The sequence below is a fragment of the Lynx rufus genome, unplaced genomic scaffold, assembly GCF_022079265.1.
Source record: "Lynx rufus isolate CCGP_SWC_20201006 ecotype Redwood Valley unplaced genomic scaffold, mLynRuf1.p SCAF_4, whole genome shotgun sequence".
Lineage (NCBI taxonomy): Eukaryota > Metazoa > Chordata > Mammalia > Carnivora > Felidae > Lynx > Lynx rufus.
Window position 1 is genome coordinate 87820197 of NW_025814856.1, and position 20110 is coordinate 87840306.

Below are 20110 nucleotides of genomic sequence, written 5' to 3' on the forward strand. Positions count from 1 at the left end.
CTACCTTTCTCTGTTTTATGCAGCACATTGGAATATTTTTAAAAATATGCTTTCAGTTACATATTAGGTGATGACCTGGTAATCTGGCATTCTGAAAACCAACAAGCAGATAAACAAAACAAACAGGCCTAATTTATCACATTGATCTGTTTCCACTTTGTAAATCCTCCCACCAAGACCAGTTCAAGCCATCAATGTGACGTCACTAAATGTGAAGTTAGGAAGAGCGTATCTTAGAGACTTGGTACCAACTGGCTCCAGTGAGAACACTGTGATGAGTAAATAATACCTCAAGTTTGTGTTTATTCTAATAGTCTACCAAAATATCCATGGACATTTTTGGGAGGTTCCAATACATTGAAGAAAATAATAGTGAATCATTTTAGCATAATGAGAATTTTAAATAACAAACAACATTTTATAAAACTATGAAATGAGAAAAAAACACTTTCCAAATAAGTATTTTATTTAGAATGAAATAAAATGATAGGTTGAGGCTGTTTTATGATAAAAAATATCCATTATAAACAATATCACTGAAAGCTTATAAACCATATGTTAGATTTGGAAACAACCCAATCAACTAAAAAACAAGTGAAAATAATCACTTTGTGTTTTGAGAACCGAACATTTTATGACATGTGAAAGAAACTGATAAAATACATGTTTTATGGACCTTTAGATACATCTGTAAAGTTCTTTTTTTTTAAATGCTTTTGATGTGATAAGATGTATAGTACCCAAAAGTAGACAGTAACCTAGCACAGGAGTTGGTAAATTTTTTTCTGTTAAGAGCCATAGAGTATAAATTTTAGTTTTTGTAGACCATTTCATCTTGTCATGAATGCAGTTCTGTTTGTAGTGGGAAAATGCCCATATCCAACATGTAAATTCATGATCCTGGCTGTGTTCCAACACTGTTTTATAGAAACAAACAGCAGATAGAGTTGGCCTGGGGGATGTTCACAGTTTGCTGACCCAACTTTAGGGTGTACTGAATCATGTGGTATTTTGACAGTTATGATTTCAATATAATTTTCTTAGTATTTATAAAAAAAATAATCTCAATAACCAAAGTGGTTTTAATAATATTGCCCAAGTTAGTAAACAATATTGACTAATTAGTGTTTCTTAAGTAAGATATTCACAGAGCAAACCCAACTGCCAAAAGGATAATGCAATTGAAAATAAAATGAATATAGTTGTGAACACATTTTCTTTTATATTACGATACCAAATTTCATAATTAACCATAAGGAGAGAGGGTTACCTATGTGGTAAATAAAGAGAAAATTTGCATATTAAATTAAAATATGTTTAATATAAGTATGTTCATTTTAATCAACAATGAAATCCTTATTCTTACCTTCCATAAGTTTTCCTGTCTGTTCTGCACTTCCTCCAGGAAGAATTTTGGCAATATAGGCTCCAATTTCTCCATTATGTCCAGGGATTTCTTTACCACCCACAATTCTAATTCCTAATCCATTACCTGTATTGAAAAAATAGCAAATTATTAGTAACATTTTAAAGGAACAAGAGTTATAGTGAGTTATAAGGTGCACATGACGTGAGCTCTGGTGCCTAGAAGCTATCTACAACATGAATATTGGGACTGGACACCAATAACAAAAGGATATTATTCTGAATTCAATAATAGATGATATGAAATAGGACATTCTGAGATTTTTGTAGGATCTACAATGAATCCCCTGATATTAAAAAATAATTTTTGGAATTCAATGATATCACCATGATATAATACAGGTATCTTTGTCCACTTTTGGCCAGACACTTTGTAAACATATTGTATAAAGATGTTCTCAGTATAAGAAACACCAGAGTGTATAATTCACTTATGAAATTGAGGAGCATTTCATGTAAAAGACAGTAATAGCTATCATAAATTGAGAAGACACAATTTAAACATACAAATGATTGCAACTGATAAGATGAAAATACAGTCATAATTTATGAATTACTATTCATTTTTTAGCCTTAACTCATCAACTAACATTGTGCATTATTAACATGACATTTTTCGTGTGGCAAAATAAAATTCTTGACTGATGAACAACTTAGTAAACTTTATTTCATAGAACAGATTTTTCTGTAATTAGCTACATGGATAAAAAGATGGAGAATGATTATTGTGTGAAAATTGAGTGTGATATAAATGAACTGTTGATGTTTTAAGTTTATATTTTCTTCATAATCAGCTAAAAATTAGCAAGCATATATATACAGCACCAGAAATATTTTTATTACAAATGTCAAGGATATTTTAAAAGTACTAAAAGGATATTTTAAAAGTACTAAAAGAAAGCAGAATTCTTCTCAAATCAAGACACAATTATTTCTTTAGATTAAAATTATTTCTATTCAGTGATTGAAGGCCCGTTTTCAACTCTTTCAAAAATCTCTAAATTTTAAAAGACAGCTTTCTTACAGATCCTGTTCCCTTCCCACTTTACTCTTCAAAAACAATCCCTGGAGTCAACGTCAACACAGTACAAACATTCAACAACCAAGTAACACGGGATTATGGAACGCTTCTGCCATTTATCCAGGTAGGGATATATTTTGGTAAAACATCATTTCCTGGTTATAAGGTAATTCCAAATGAATTTCCTCTCTCCTTTTCTTCCTCCCTTCCTTCCTTGTTTTTACCTTCTTTTCTCCCTCTCTTTCCCTCCTTCTTGCCTCCCTCTTTCTACTTTTTTTTTTTTAACCAGGGTAAGTGTTCTGAAGATTGAGCCTCAAAATAAAAAGAAAAACAAAAAAACCAAAAACTAAGCAAATCAACTGTATGCATCTAACTTTCCTGCTGTTGTCAATGGGTCAGAGTTAAATAAGATACTAGCCTTCTCTGGCCTTACTTATGAAGCTTTTCTGTCACCAGTATCTTGGTCCATTGCTACCCCTGTGAGTAGAGATTAATTTATGATACACATTGAATATAGCTGTGTGAGTACAGAACATCATCTAGTATAGGACTTGGTCTCAACTAAGGCTGCTTACCAACAGTCGAGTTCTTACTTAGACAGTAGTCTTAAAGAATTCACCAGGACTGATTATATAATAAGACATTACATAGATACAAATAAAGGGCAACAAATGAAGAAGTTATTGCCCATTCTTGATTCAATCAGTTTAGTCTATCTTTTAGTGTGCTAACGATATTTTGGAAATTACAAAATGAGGATTTTAAAATAGCTGGTCACGGAATTTATCTGTTAAAAGTAATAACAGTTTCTTAAAAGACTTGCTTTCACTTTTCATGATTGAATCCCTCAGAGCTGTAATTTACTACTTGTTAAACTTTTCATAAACACACACACAGATACTGAATTTCTAATGTGGTCGGTGTGTCTTTATCAATTTTGAGACATGTCAGTCTGAGATCCCAAAAGATGATTTAAGACATTTCCTTAGCATATAGGCATATGTTCAAGATCATTCCATACATCAAAACTTATTATAATGCTACACTCAGAAGAGTACACTGTAGTAGGGTATAGTAGAGTGCTCAGGGCATTTGGTTTTACTTATTTGTTTTTAAGCTTAAAAAAAACAGAATATAAACATAGCCCATGAAAAACAATTTCAGCACTATATCATATATGGCATAGCATATGTTTAGAATCTACACATGGGATTATTACACCTTGTAAAGGTATAGCTAAAAGAGTAGTTGTGGAACTCTGAAATCTATTCATTGGTATAAGTGACTACTTTTAAAGATTTGGTTATAGTTTCATTCTATAGATGGAAATGTCTTAAGAGTTAAGTAGTTGCATCCCTACTACCATTTAACTTTTGGTGACTGAATACACCTAAAACCCTGTAGAAAAGGATCAGTGAAAGAAAATTATATCCATCTTAATAAAGTAGCACAACATGGGGCGCTTGGGTGGCTCAGTTGGTTGAGCGTCCAACTTTGGATCAGGTCATGATCTCGCAGTTCATGAGTTCGAGCCCCGTGTCAGGCTCTGTGCTGACAGCTCGGAGCCTGGGGCCTGTTTGGGATTCTGTGTCTCCTTCTCTCTCTGCCCCTCCCCCCACTAGTGCTCTGTCTTTCTCTGTCTCTCAAAAATAAATAAAATATAAGGCTGATGCTAATTTAATAAAGTAGCGCAACACAACATTTCTTTAATTGTGTAAAATACATCTTATACCACTGAATTCTAATACTTAAAACACTATACAAATACATGTTATAAGCCTCAGTATCTTTGGTAAAATGAAAGTAATGTACGGTCGTGACAATACTGTGGGAAATGAAATTTTATATATAAAGAAACCACTTCAAGCACATAGTAAATTTTCAAGAATTCCTGTTGCTTTGAAATTGCTTTGACATTGCTGTGGTTGCTGCTAGTTTTTCATGTATACAATAAAGTAGCATAGAAATATTAAAATTTGTGATAAAATAGAATGATAGAAAATAAAAAGACTCAGAAAGTATAACTTTTTTTTTTTTGCTTATTTTATAGTAGTTACATGCTAGTGGGGACATAAGAAGTTTTCTTTATATGATCTGTAATAATTTAAATGTGGACATTTTAGCATTTCTATAGCTTCACTTTGATATTTTATGTAGTAAATGCAGATAAAATAAACAAAAATACTTCTATAAAAATAAAACACCCCAGCTCAAATCTAAATTATAGAATGCAATAGAAGACCTGGTAAACTCAAGAAGGAACATTAATTTTTAACTGAAATGCTTGTATTTAAATGGTCCTTGATAAGTGATGTTTATATATTACCAATGTTTTTCAACTTTGGACAAATTTTTATCAACACAAAATCCTTTTGCCTCCCTGTTTCTATTCTATCTCAAAACATTAACAAAATGCTTCTTTAGTTAGATGCCTTGAAAATACAAGGGTTTTGCTCGAGTGAACAGCATGGCAGGGTAGAGAGACCGGTAGTTACCAAAGAGAACACAGAAGCTTTAAAAAGGATTGTCAGAAATTACAGTAATTTCACAACAAATAAGCAGAGATGTTACTGAGGGGGTCTTACAGAGAAATCTAACTTTCAAAAATCCTTTAAAGTATGTAGGGAATATTTATAAGAAAAGAGACATCCAACGATAAAGGTAGCAAGTCATTAAGAGAAAGTATTACCTTAATAACCTTAGGATTACAATTGAAATATACCAGTCTTTTCAAGTCCCTATGTATGTTTTAATTATGTGGTAAATATACTACTAGGTAGTCACTTTTAATGTTCCAGTCCAAGATGACAACAGAGGAGGCTCCTGAACTCACCTTGTCCCATGGACACACCGAATCTACAGCTACACGTGGAGCAATTCCCTCTGAAAAAAATCCAGAAACTAGCTGATGACTCCTACATAATGGGTCCATGAGAAAAAAAACAAAACAAAACAAAACAAAACCCACATCAAAACACGTTTTGGCATACCTTCAACTCCTGGGAGCCATCAAGAACAAAGAAGGCAGCTTGAACAATCGTTAAGATTTGAGAGACAACCAAGAGCACAGGCCAGGCTGAATCATAATGTTTACATTTCTTTAATGTTTATTTATTTTAGAGAAACAGAGACAAAGTGCGACTGGGGGAGGGGCAGAGAGAGAGGAAGACACAGAATCTGAAGCAGGCTCCATGCTCTGAGCTGTCACCAGAGAGCACGGGGTGGGGGTGGGGGGCTCGAATCCACAAACCATGAGATCGTGAACTGAGCTGAAGTTGGACGCTTAACCGACTAAGCCACCCAGGCACCCCTGAATCATAATGTTTAAATCCTACGTGAAACCGTTGCATCAAGACTAGAAGACGTGATTGTTTAATGCTTAGAAACCAACACACAGAGTCAAAAAAATTGAAGAAACAGAGAAATGTGTTCCAAAAAAGAGAACTAGATAAAATTTCAGAAAAGGACCTTAATGAAATGGAGGAAAGTTATTTATTTAAAAAGTTCAAAATAATGATGTTCAATGAAGTTAGGAGAACAATACATGAACAAAGTGAAAATTTCAACAAACAGAATATATAACAAAGTATCAAAGAGAAATCAGACAACTAAAGAATAAAATATATGAACTGCAAAATTCATAGAAGGGTTTACTATCAGACCAGAGAAGTAGAGAAAAGATGGGTTAACTTGAAAACAGGGCAGTAAAAGTCACCTGAGAGGAGCAATGAGAAAAAAGAATGAAAAAGAGTGAAAATAGATTAAAGGATTCATGAGATACCATCAAAATGAAAGTCAACCTATAGAATAGGAAAGACTATTTACAAATCACATTCCTGATAAGGGGTTAATATAAAAACATAAAAACTCATATATATAGAACTCATACAACTTAGCAGCAAATAAACAATCTGATTTAAAAATATGCAGAGAAACTAAATAGACATTTTTCCAAAAAGATATACAAATGGCCAAAAGGTACTTGAAAGGGTGCTCAACATCATGAATCATCTGGGAAATGCAAATCAAAACCAAAATGAGATAATACCACACATCTGGCAGAATAGCTATCATCAAAAAAACAAGAGATGACAAGTGTTGACAAAGATGTGGAGACAAGAGAACCCTGGTGTACTTGCTCAAGGGAATGTAAATTGGTGACAGTCACTATAGAAAACTGTATGGAGTTTCCCCAAATATTAAAAATAGAATTATCCTATGATCCAGTGATCCCAGTTCTAAGTATATATCGGAAGGATATGAAACGGGCTATCAAAGAGATATCTGTACTCATGTTCATTATAGCACTATTCACAATAGCCAAGATATGAAAACAACTTAAGTGTTTAGTGACAGATGACTGGATAAAGAAGATGTGAGATACACACACACACACACACACACACACACACGGAATATTATTCAGCCTTGAGAATAAAGAAAATCCTGCCATTTGGGACAATGGGGATAGACCCTGAGGACATTAAGCTCAGTAAAATAAACCAGACAAACAAAGACAAATACCGCACAGTATCACATATACGTGTGAGAAAAAAATTCAAACTTATAGAAACAGAGAGTGGAAAAGTGGTTGCCAGGGGCTCTGAGATGGAAAAATTCTGAAGATCTAATATAAAACATTGTGACTATGGTTTTAACACTATATTGTACAAGTGAAATTTACTAAGAGAGTAGAAGTTAAGTGTTTTTACACACCAAAATATAAATACCTGAGGTGATGGATGTCTTAACTAGCTGGGGGGGGGATCTCTTCACAATATATACGTAAATCAAATCACCACGGTGTGCACTTTAAATATCTCACAAATTTATAAGTCCATGGTACATCAATAAAGTTGAAATAAAACACAAATAAAATAAGCTGTGTATAAAATAAAATGAGCATATTAAGGAAAAATCTTTATATTTGGATTTAAATTTAAAGTTTAAATCTAGTTTAACCTTTATCGGTTTATTAACATGTTACATTAAAAGTTCTGGTATTTTAAAGTATTAAAAAGAAATTTATTATTTTCATTTTAAAATATTATATGAAAATATTATGATATTACAATTATTAGACCATTAAGTTTAGACAAAATTAAAATCCTTGGTTCATTTTGACAATACCACATACTACATCTAAGCAACAAGGAAAAGCAAAATCTTGTAAGTGAACACACTATCTTATTCATAGTAGTCTTTAAATCAATGGAGTTTATTATTCACAATAAAGTTATCACAGGATAATGATGTATTGCAATTTAGTCATGCCATTCATTGGGCTGAAGAAGAAGAAAGATTATCTATATAAATATTAGTGTTAATGAAGTACTAAGGATAATGGAAAAGTTTCCAAATGATAGTTTAATCGACTCTATTTTTATAGTTTACACATTAATTATACTCCTGAGTAAGGCTATGAAAGTTTATTTTTATATTCTTTCACCTACTAATTTCTGTTATAAATTATCTATGTAAATATTTAGGAAAATAAGCTAACATATTAAAAACACAGTAATTTCCCTTTTGTGTCTTACCAAATGCTACATTAATGAACTTATACTTGAGTCTAAAGACCTAAAGAATATTTCATTACTTCACCATTTTCCTTTATCTTTACTAATTTTTGTACTTTATGAGAAAAACATTCCTACAAATACAACACATACAAATTGCCTTAACAGCAATCCCTACTTGACTGTGTCCAGCAGCATCAAAATGGAAGCACCACATTAATACAAAATCTAATCTGACTCTAAACCTCAGTCTACAAATTACAAACTCAACTGTTCCCATTAGCTTTTTCTAACACAGCCAATTGTTGTATAGAATCCTTTTTTCTAGTTTTAAATATATATCCTTTACATATATGAAAGATTCAAAGACAACACTCTTTGTCACATTTCCATCAACAAAAGTTCACATTTGTCTTTTCTAATGTAATGTGAGTTAATATTAAGATAAAAATGTTACACAAAGCAAGTATAAAAGGCTATTCATACTCACATCACAGTAGAGGAGATGGGCCCCCCCCATTGAATTGCCCCATGACTGAAATGGCCATTGTCATGGGAAATAACAAAGACACACACACACACACACACACACACACACACACACACACACAATGTTCCATATATATATACACACACGTACATATAAAATATTATATATATGCAAAAAAGTCACAAATAAGTATCAAAAGATATCGGCAGTCTGGCTTTGTTTAACATCTTTCAAATAAAAGATATTTTGTATACTGATTTTATTAAGGACACATAGGGTTTCCTCTTCCTGAAATACTTCAAAAATAATGTCCACCAAGAAAATTTCCCAGGACTGCCACACTACAAAAATCATGTTTTGTTCATTCAAAACACGTGGATTTTTTTCTTTATTTTAGCTTATAAAAGGCAAATGCAAAATTATAATCATAAAGGTAAAATCTGAGGGGGTTTGCATGATACTTCTATAAAAGGAAATAAAAAAACTTAATTCATTTAGCAGTACTTCCAAAATGAAGTAATTATTTGATATGAAATTGGATGTTACAAAATTAGAAGATTGGGTCAATTTATAGATATGGCCTTAATGCTTACTTGTTTAGATACTGACCTTAGGATGACAGCCTAGGACTGGGAGCGGGGTCATTTACTATGTATGTTAAAGAAAATTGTTGTATTGGGAGACACTCATGTAACCCTATCACTATTGGTGGAAATAAAATAGTTTAAACTCATAATACTGTAATGCTATGATGACCTTTCCAAAATAAGTGCCAGTTTCATTTAATAAAAGGTAAGTAGGAAGAAGAATACTATTGTAATTAAACACTTATGAACAGGTATTCCTTCTGTACTTCTGGAGATACTATAAGATTGTGGAAGACATATTCTTTTTTTTTTCTTTTTTTTCAATATATGAAATTTATTGTCAAATTGGTTTCCATACAACACCCAGTGCTCATCCCAAAAGGTGCCCTCCTCAATACCCATCACCCACCCTCCCCTCCCTCCCACCCCCCATCAACCCTCAGTTTGTTCTCAGTTTTTAACAGTCTCTTATGCTTTGGCTCTCTCCCAATCTAACCTCTTTTTTTTTTCCTTCCCCTCCCCCCATGGGTTTCTGTTAAGTTTCTCAAGATCCACATAAGAGTGAAACCATATGGTATCTGTCTTTCTCTGTATGGCTTATTTCACTTAGCATCACACTCTCCAGTTCCATCCACGTTGCTACAAAAGGCCATATTTCATTCTTTCTCATTGCCACATAGTACTCCATTGTGTATATAAACCACAATTTCTTTATCCATTCATCAGTGGATGGACATTTCGGCTCTTTCCATAATTTGGCTATTGTTGAGAGTGCTGCTATAAACATTGGGGTACAAGTGCCCCTATGCATCAGTACTCCTGTATCCCTTGGGTAAATTCCTAGCAGTGCTATTGCTGGGTCATAGGGTAGGTCTATTTTTAATTTTCTGAGGAACCTCCACACTGCTTTCCAGAGCGGCTGCACCAATTTGCATTCCCACCAACAGTGCAAGAGGGTTCCCGTTTCTTGTGGAAGACATATTCTATCTTGACTCCCAATAAGTCACTTTGAATGTAGGAGGAACATGTGACTTGGTTCTAACCAGTAGAAGCTGACAAAGGTAATGCGATAGTCACTACCATGATTTTATTCCCTTAGCCCATTAAGAAGACAGTTTTCTGCTGGCCCTGAAGAAGGAACCTGCCATGTGTGAGAGGGTAACAGAGGGAACCACAGGGCAAGATGCTCAAGAGTCTCTAGTTGCTGAGAGTGGCTTGGCTGACAGCCAGGGAGCAAAGGGGAGCCTAGTCCCATAACGGGAGAAACTGAATTGTGCCAATAACCGCGCTCGCTAGCTTGAAAGACTATCCCCAAGTTCCAGAACAGAATGCAGCCTTGCCAACACGTAGACTGCAGCATTCTGAGGTCCTGACCAGAGATTCCAGTTAAGCTGTGCCTGGATTTCTTGACCCAAGAAAACTGTGAGATACTAAATGTGTGCTGTTTTAAGTCATTAAATTTGTGGTAATTTGTTACATGTCAATAGAAAATACAAAGATAAAAGTGGTTTTCTGTGTACACAATATATATAGACATTATCCTGGTAGCAAAACTTGGGAGACATTTGTGCTTATAGTAGTTACCACAGTGACTGAGCAATAACAGAAGGTAGGAATGAAAGGGAAGATAGGGCAAAAAATCACCTTTTTTTCCCTGCATAAACAGAGGAAGAGCTCAGTTCTGCAAAGCTGAGATTCTGGTATAAAATGTGTAGTAAGCATACAGTATCTAGGCAACACTCAATATATAACTGAATGAATATTGAATGGATAAATACTAAAATACACATTTTTCTCCCAGTCAGTCTAATGCATCAATGATAAGAGTGTTAACAACAATATAATTGTATTCTATTCTATTCTATTCTATTCTTAGAAAATGCCTTAAAATTACATCATCCCAGTGGATCTTAAAATAAAAAGAAAAAAAACAAAGCCCCCTCTATTTATACATGAGGAAAATGAGGCTTTGCCAGGCTGAATGCTCATGGCAACACCTGATAATATGGCAAAGCTAGAAGGAAGCCCAAGTAAGTGACCAGCAACGCATCTCCTGCCTGGTTAGCACCTGGTTTAGAATCAGAAGGGATGGATTTGAGAGCAGCACACCCAACACCTCCTTACCCTGTTCAGTTGTAGAGAGGAGAGTGATGGGAAGGATTGCAATTAGGCTTTTAAGAGAAGAAACCATCAGGATAGAGGAAATGTGTTGGGAACCAACATTTCTCAGTCAAGACTAAGGAGAGGAAATGTTTTGGCTTAGGTGGCCACAGATCATAGCATACCATTTAATCTGTAGCTGGGATTGATTAAATTGATCACTTGATGTTTTGTTTCGTCTACGATAATTTTTATTTTTCTACTGATGCATAAAAGTTGATGCCATGCTTATATCTTTATCATATATCACAAAGATGAAATTGTTACTTTTTTAGCATTACAGTTTTAATCATGTTTGTATTTTCACATCTATATACAAATATGAACTGCATATACTGCTGTTAAATGAATAAGTAGTTGGATTAACACTCCTATCTTGCTATGCAACTCTATAAAGAACAAAGTTCCTACAAGCCTGGTAGCATAATAATTGTTATAATTACTACTATTTGGGGGAAGAACTGAGAAACTGATTAGGTGAGAAAAGTTCTGAATTTGATGAGTCACTTTAGACATATAAATAAAATCCAGGTGTCCAGACTATTATTTCGCTACAGTCTAAACGTGTTCTCATCAAAATCAATTTGCTATTGGTGAAGAAAGTGTTCGACATAGTTCAACAGCTTCTATTTTCCAGTATCTATCAGGAGATACTTTCCATTAAAGAGCGAAATAATACAATTTGTTTGGTTATTTTCATTTCTCTATTTTAAACATTGTTACTACTACCTGGAAAGGACAAGGAATGTTACACGTTGCTAGGTGACCAGCTATGAATAGTCCAACATTCCAATGAGATTGTGCTTTAAACAAAAAGAGAGCTGCTCTTATTTTCAGCCAATGTTCTACTACATCAGATATGTTGAACTTTTAACTATCAGATGTCTCAAAATATATGACTTTGGAGTGATGAATTCTGTTTGGTTTCTGTATGCCATGCCGATATTGTTTTATATTTAATACATTATTTGATTATTCTCAAACTCTTTAGTATCATCTTCAGAGATAGAGGCAAATAGAAACAACTAACATTTCAAGAATTTTGTCTATGTGTCTTACAATTTTTTTATATTAAAAATTATTTCCGGGGTGCCTGGGTGGCTCAGTCAGTTAAGTGTCAGAATTGGTCTCAGGTCATGATCTCAAGATTCACAAGTTTGAGGCCCGCGTTAGGCTCTTGTGCTGATAGCTCAGAGTCTGGAGCCTGCTTCAGGTTCTGTGTCTCCCTCTCTCCTCCCCTCTCCTGCTCATGCTCTGTCTCTGTCTGTCTCCCAAAAATAAATAAAAACATTTAAAAAGTAAAAAAAAGAAAATATTTCCACCACTTTTTATGTTATGTACTAGCCATAACATTTCAGGACAACGAAGCTAAGATGAAGGAAATTTAGACACTTACCTAGGTTGTCCAGCATGTAAAGAACTTAAGATTGGAGCCTATTTTTTTTTCCCATGACTACTTCTACATGCTTGTTCTTTCTATATACTTTTTCTCATTACTCTATTTGTCAAGAAGATATTCCAGGAAATCAGTATAAATCCTTATTCTTTTCAATGAATCTCATTTCTTATTGCCCAATTTTCCATGGCCAATTCATACATTTTGGATTTACAACCTTAAATTTCACATTAACATTACCATTTGTCCACCTCTCCTGGAGGTTAAATATCTGGAATGTCTGCACACTCACCTCATGGCATCAATCATTAATCCCTTTAAAGTTAATTTTATTAAAGATGCATAGATCAATGTGCTAACCTATCTCCAGTTAGAAGCAAAGTACTTCCTTAGCAGGAACAGAATTGCACAAGCAATATTTATCCTGATAGATATCAGGAGGAGTGATTATTTTCATGTGGAACTGGCCTTGAAAAGAAGCATTCCTTTGTTACTGGGAAAATGAATGCAAGCTTTCATTAAAATTTACCAGAAAGAAATTGTGATTTTAGAAGAGATTCCACCTGATCTACATTTCACTTCTATAAGTTTATAGTCAGTTTATCCCTAAAAATAATTTGAGAGGCTTACAATGAGAAACTGTATCATATATAATTGCACTCTTAAAATGAGAAACTGTGTCATATATAACTATACTCTTAAAATGAGAATAAAAGTGAGGAAATTCTCCTGAATTGGAAAGGAGACATTTCTGTGTCAAGGCCCACCTTGTAGGATCTGCTCAAGTTCCAGCAGTTAGGATGGAACATACATGTTCTTGGAGTGACAGTTACACTTTCTCTTGTACCTCTCGTCTCTATAATCCACTATTATTTGAAAAAAACATAAAATTAAGTCTAGCTGTGTTGGCTTTTAAAGCTATTCTTAAACACTTCTGATCAGCTTTTTAAAATGTTAGGCCAAAAAATCTCTTCCAGTAAGTATTAACAAAGGGGAGGTGAGGAAGGAACTCTATGGCAGGGATAGGGCAGAGTCCCTGATTTCTCATTACAATCAGTTGTCAACATTCTTGAGGAACAAAGCAAGGATGTCTGCTCTCACTATTCTGTTCAACACTGTACACAAAGTTTTAGCAAGTACAATAAAGAAAAAAATTCAATTAACTATTCTAGTTGGGAAAGGAAGAAATAAAGCTGTCTTTATTTGCAGATGACATGAACTTGCATCCTCAGAAAATCTCAAGGATTCCACACAAGAAAACTAATAGAACTAAAAACAACATTAGTGAGATTATAAGATAAAAGGTCAATATACAAAAATAAATTGTATTTCTATAAAACTGCAATGAATAGTCCAAAATTGAAATTAAGAAATAACACCATTTATAACAGCAACAAAAATAATAAAATAATTGGGGCATATTTAACAAAAGAAATGCTAGTCTTCTACACCGAAAACTATAAAACTTTACTGAAAAATATTTGAGAAGATCCAAGTAAATGAAGAAATATTACATGTTCATGGATGAAATGGCTCAATTAAATAGATAGCAGTTCTCTCCAAATTGATCTATAATTTCAGTGCAACCCCTATCATAATCCCAGCAGGCTGATACTCAAATATTATTAAAATTAAAAAAGATCTACAGTAGCCAAAACAATTTTGAAAAGGGGGACTTATGTTACCAGAGTTCAAAACTTAATAAAACACAATAATAAACAATAAAGTATACTAGTGGTGAAATAAGTTAGTCACATAGTCAAAGAGAAAAGAACTGAGAAACCAAAAATAAATCCTTGTATTAATGGTGATTGTTTTTGACAAAACGTGCCAAAGCTATTCATTGGGGGGATTTTCTTTAAGGTAGTTACACAAATAGATATCCATTTATGCTTCAAAAAAAAAAAAAAAAAAAGAACGTGGACTTCTGCCTCACACCATATACCAAAATCAACACAAAATAGGTCATAAAGCTAAATGTATAATGCTTCTGGTATAAAAAAATAAGAGAAAAATCTTTGTGACCTTGGGATAGTTCTTAATACTCTGTCAAGAGCTCAGCCTGGTCGGTACAGGAAAACACATATTGATAAATTTAATTCCATTAAAATGGAATTCATAAAATATATAAAGAATTCATACAACTCAGTAAGAAGACAAACAACCCAAATGAGTACAGTATGTGAACAGACATTTCACCAAAGAGACAGGCATTGTTTATAACCACCTGAAATATGCTCAATACCATAGGTCATTAGGAAATCGGAAGTTAAAACAAAGAGTTCTTATCCACACCCACCCCAAAAGGTAAACATTATCAAGTGTTGGCAATGACATGGAGAACGTGGAACCCTCAGACGTTGCTGGCAAGAACATAGTATGGTATATTCATTTTGGAAAACGATTTGCCAGTTTCTTGAATAGTTAAAAAGAAACTTACCATAGAACCTAACAATTCCTCTTCTAGGAAACCATTAAAAAAATATCATATGGTTAAACTCAAACTTGTATGCAAATATTTGAAACTGGGAAAAATTCAATGGATAAAAAAAAAAGGGAGAATATCCAAACAATGCCATGCTATTTAGCTATAGAAAGATCAAACGACTGATACATGTGATAAAATAGATAAACTGCAAAATGTTGGTAAGTGAAAGGAGCCAGACACCAAAACTGCATAGTATATGATTCAATTTATATGAAATGCCCAGAAAGGGCAAACTTAGATACTGAATGTAAATCTCCTGCCTGTGGCTGGAGCGTTGAAGGTTATCCACCTGCTAGCCGGCTCAAGGGAACTTTTTGTAATGACTGAAATGTTCTAACACAAGACTGTGGTGACGGTCACAACACTCCCTAAATACACTAAAAATAATTGATTTGTACACTTGTGCATTTGTACACTTACAAATGTGTACACACTTACAATGTGTACACTTATGTAAATTATGCCTTACTAAAGCTGTTTAAATAATAATAAAAAAGCTATCCATATTTGGTATTGCTACCATCTCGGATCCAAGGAGACCTGTTACATTTGTCTCTTGTGTCTAAAAGCTCATAAAGATGGTAGACTAACGAAGAATAGAAGATGAGCCACGATTTTCACTGAAGATACTGCTGTCTTTTGAACCTAAACATATTTAGTGTTCTTCACTAGTACACTTGCTAATTAGTCTTTCTAGCCGTGCAGATGTAGCCAATCCATTATGGAACTATACATAAGCAAATTATCTTTTTTGAAATCAGAAGAATTTCTTTGGCTTGTTTGAAACAGCTGTGTTTCTAGAGCCATAAGATGGCTTTAAATAAAAAAGACAGACTCATTTCTTTAGCGTTACATTTTCTCCTTTTTTTTCCTGATAATTTCTAAGAGAAGGGGAAATAACATTTGTTGAGTGTATAGTAAGTACAGGATTTTGTGCTGGGTTCATTTGAAATTATGTGAGACACATAGAGTTGGTCTTATTTTACAGATGAGCAAATTTATTCTCAAAATTTAAATAAGCAATAGAGTTGAACTCTAACTCAGGTCTTTCTTCTAAAATTCACTATCTATTCTCTTCATTTTGTTGCCTTGTGTTTGGTTGAATAAAGACTTTCAAAACCATTATATAGTTGTTGATCACCACCTATATCTTTGAAGTTTACAGTTAATAAAGGATCTATTTTCTAAAAATTACAGATCATTTAATAGAAGATTGCATGCATGTATTTCTCTGTGCAAACATCACAAAAATATAAATAATGATGCATATATATACATGTGTGGACACACATATATGTATGTATAGGTATGAACAATAAAAGTTTTATAAATTCCATGACTTTGTCTCAGTTGTTCCTAAAATTCTATTGTAATAATTACTTGCATTTCAGATTTTACTACCAAATTATGAGAACATTTTAGATAATAGTCTGTGTTGTATTCATTCTATTACCCTTGCAATGAACACAATGTAAATCACACCAGGGGTGTTCGGTCAATAAATATTAACAAATAACTAAAAGTGCATCTAACATGAGATATAAAAACATTTGCAAAATATGTTTTATGTTGCATGACTTTTTATAGGAAGAACAAAAACTTATTTATAATTTTTTAAAATCTATATAAATATCATTAGAGTAATGGTTCTCAAACATTTTGGTTTTAATGAGCCATTTATACTCTTTGATATTACTGAGGACCTCAAAGAGATTTTGGTCCTATAAATTCCAGCTCTGTATATTTTCTGTATTATAAATTAAAGGTGAGAGTTTAAAACATTAATGAATGTAAACTAATAAACTCATTCTATGTTAAAATAATGACATTTTTGGTAAAAAATGACTATTTTAAAAATGGGACACTTAAGAGATGGGTGGTATTGCTTTACATTATTACAAATATGCCTAATATTGAGCTAACTGGAATACAGGTAAATTCTAATATTTGCTCTGTATATGGTCTGTTGTGATGCACACATCATGTAACCCCTAGAAAAAACTCTACTGCATATTCAGAAGGAAATGAGAGTGCAAAGGCAAGTGTTTCTTAGAATTTACTATGAAAATAGTTTTGACTTTGTGGATTTCATGAAAGAATCTTGGGAACCATGAGGGTTTCCTGCTCATACTTTGGGAAACACACGGGAGAAACAATGAGAAAAACAAAACAAAACAAAACAAAAAAAAAACAACAAAAAAACCCACACACTTTCTATTCTGGTCTCCTATTTTGAAATTATTTTTATTACAAAAAATAAAAATATATTTTCTCTTTTTTATGAGGTATACCTGTTTTGTATAATTCTTATAAAATATTTTAATGCTACTTCCAGTTAGAATGGTTTATTAAACTCTTATAGAAGATACACAGTACTTCTACTTTCAATGAGTTTCTATAACCAAGATGAAAATGCACTCATGGCCATTAGGCCCTCTGTTTGGGAGAACAGATACACTACTGTTCTCTTCACTCTTTTCTTGCTTACAACCTCATCTTATTTATAAAGGCATTTAAATTGTTAGTTTAGATAGCTTTTTCACCACTGATGAAGCTACTGGCCATTGCTCTTTTTCTCTAAATATGAAAAACAAACAGAAACTTAACATTTTTTTTATTATGGAAAACTGCATGCACATAAAACAAATACTGGAGGCCAATAATAAAACCCAGGGTGGTCAGTCTTCTAGCTCCAACCATTACCAAACCACAGTCAGTATTTTTTCATCTATTCCTTCATCATTCTCCATGCAACTAATTTTGAAAGAAATCCCAAATATTGTTTCTTCTGGAGACATTTTAGTATGTATCTCAAAAAAAATATGCCCTTAACATTAACGTAAAAATGGTACAACATAGCTAAAAAATGACAGTAAATCCTTAATATCACCAAAAGTTTAGTCAAGCAAAACAGGCTTTTGGTTGAGTGGCATACAGCAAGCAGAGAGATTAGCCTATCTGATTGGCACAAATGCTCTGCCTAAGGGCTTGCCTGCCACTGGCTTAGACCTTCTGGGCATTGTTTGCTAAAGAAGTCATTTCTCACTCCAGTTGTGCATATACCTGTACTTAAATCCCTTTGAGGTACTGAGGACTTACTTAAAAACAAAACGAGTTGTTTCAGAACATTTAATTTACTATGAGATCATTCTATCCAAGGACACATGGAAAATATATTCAGTAGTAATTAATGCAGGGAAATAGAATGGGGAAAATATTTTTACTTTCGTATTAGGTAAATATCAAAAGGAAAAGGGGCATGCAGAGAGATGATACACTATACTACTAGTAAGTGTATTGTTCAAAGCAATGATTCTTGCTTCTCATTTCTTAAAACCTATATACAGAGGAAACCGAATTTAGCTTTCTGACTAGAATATTTACAACGAGATATCAACCGTTATTATTTCTTTTTTATATTTAAAGCTTTTTTTCCTAATTGTGGTAAAGGAAAGCAAATTAAAACAATGAGTTACAAAAGACAAATACTAAGGTTGAGGGAATGATTAATACAGCATAAAAGTAAGAATATGGCTAGAAAAAAGATACATTAATATAGAGTTTTGATGATTTAGTAAACCAGTTTGAAGATTTCTGTTGCTGGCAGTGGAAAAAATTTTGGCATTGCTGGGAAGCACTATGTTGATTTGCTTTATGAGCTGGAGGGAACTGAAATAGTCTGCAGAAGTAACTATTCCATAGAGTTATTCCACAGTAATTATTCCAATCCACAGAGCCCATGGATTTTAAAACTCACCTTTGGGACTTTCATCACTACTTAAAATACTGTGTGTATGCAGTGAAACTATGGAAGTTTAAATTATCTGTCTCTGATAGGAGAAAAATTACCAATCTTAAAAGGAAACAACATTAGATTCCTAATCGATTCATTCTCTATGAAAATAAAGAGAGTAAAGTTGCTCAAAGTAAAACCTGTTCCACATCCACATGCTCCATGGTCTAAAATGTGCAAGGAACAATAGCAAGTGAACTGATAAAAAAATACCTGTTTTTGTCCTTTGTTGTATCAGTCCTTAAAGAGAAAAAAAAAACCCTCCAGCACATATACCATGTTAGATATATCACCTATACATATACTTATATATATGTATATATGAACATCTATATTTATGAATATTTTCTGTTGACATACAGTGTCTATATATACAAGGAATATACTTGAGGGAGAATATAGGTACTGTTCATCTTTCAAAAAGTCATTAACTTTGACGGAATTTATATTTAGTCTCAAAGATTTAAACAAAAATTTTAAATTTGTAACATAAAACTTCCATCATCTTTCAGAAGCATCTAGGTCATGAAACACGAATGCAAAACTACCACACTGGGGAGATGAAGGAAGCATGACAACTAAAGGCAATTTGGAATCTGGATTGGATCTTGGACCAGAAAAAAAGAAAAAAAAAAAAGAATTTAGTGGGTCAGAAGGGAAACTCAAAAACTAGATAAGGCTTGTAGATATTTTAATAGCATCATATTAATGTTAACTTTCTGGTTTCGATATCTTATTGTGATTAGGTAGATGTTAACATTAGGGAAACTAGGTAAAGGACGGGCAGAAAAAGTGACTGTACTATTTTCTGGGGGGCCCAGGATTTTGTAGGAATCTAACATTATTTCAAAATAAAAACCTTTAGAAATGCGTCCTAAGCCTTGGTTTACATAAGAACACAAACAAACAAACAAAAACTCAGGAAATTGATAATGTTCAAAGTGACAAGGCAGAGGGGGATTTATTCCTTAGAAGAATCAGAGGCAGTTCCCTATTTCCTGTAAAAGAATGTTTTACAGTTCTAAAACCAGTCACCATTTTGCTCAATAGGGAAATAATCATGGAGTATTATAATGCCATGTATGTTTTGAAAATGCAATTAATGAAAAAAAAATGACCTAAAGACGTACCAATCAGTAACGTGTCATATTAATGACTGTGCCGTTACAGTCTTTTATGTTCAAGTGCATAGTCTGCTTAGTTTTGGAAATTCTCCCAAAACACAATCTTT

General features: G+C 33.2%; 1 protein-coding gene across 1 annotated transcript in view; it reads right to left on the reverse strand.

Moving 5' to 3' along the window:
* PCLO (piccolo presynaptic cytomatrix protein) overlaps positions 1-20110 on the reverse strand; it is a 411980-nt gene that overhangs the window by 114246 nt on the left and 277624 nt on the right. Inside the window, exon 10 of the mRNA XM_047096771.1 lies at positions 1367-1492. Coding sequence (XP_046952727.1) covers positions 1367-1492 — 126 coding nt within the window. The remainder of the gene's footprint in view (positions 1-1366; positions 1493-20110) is intronic.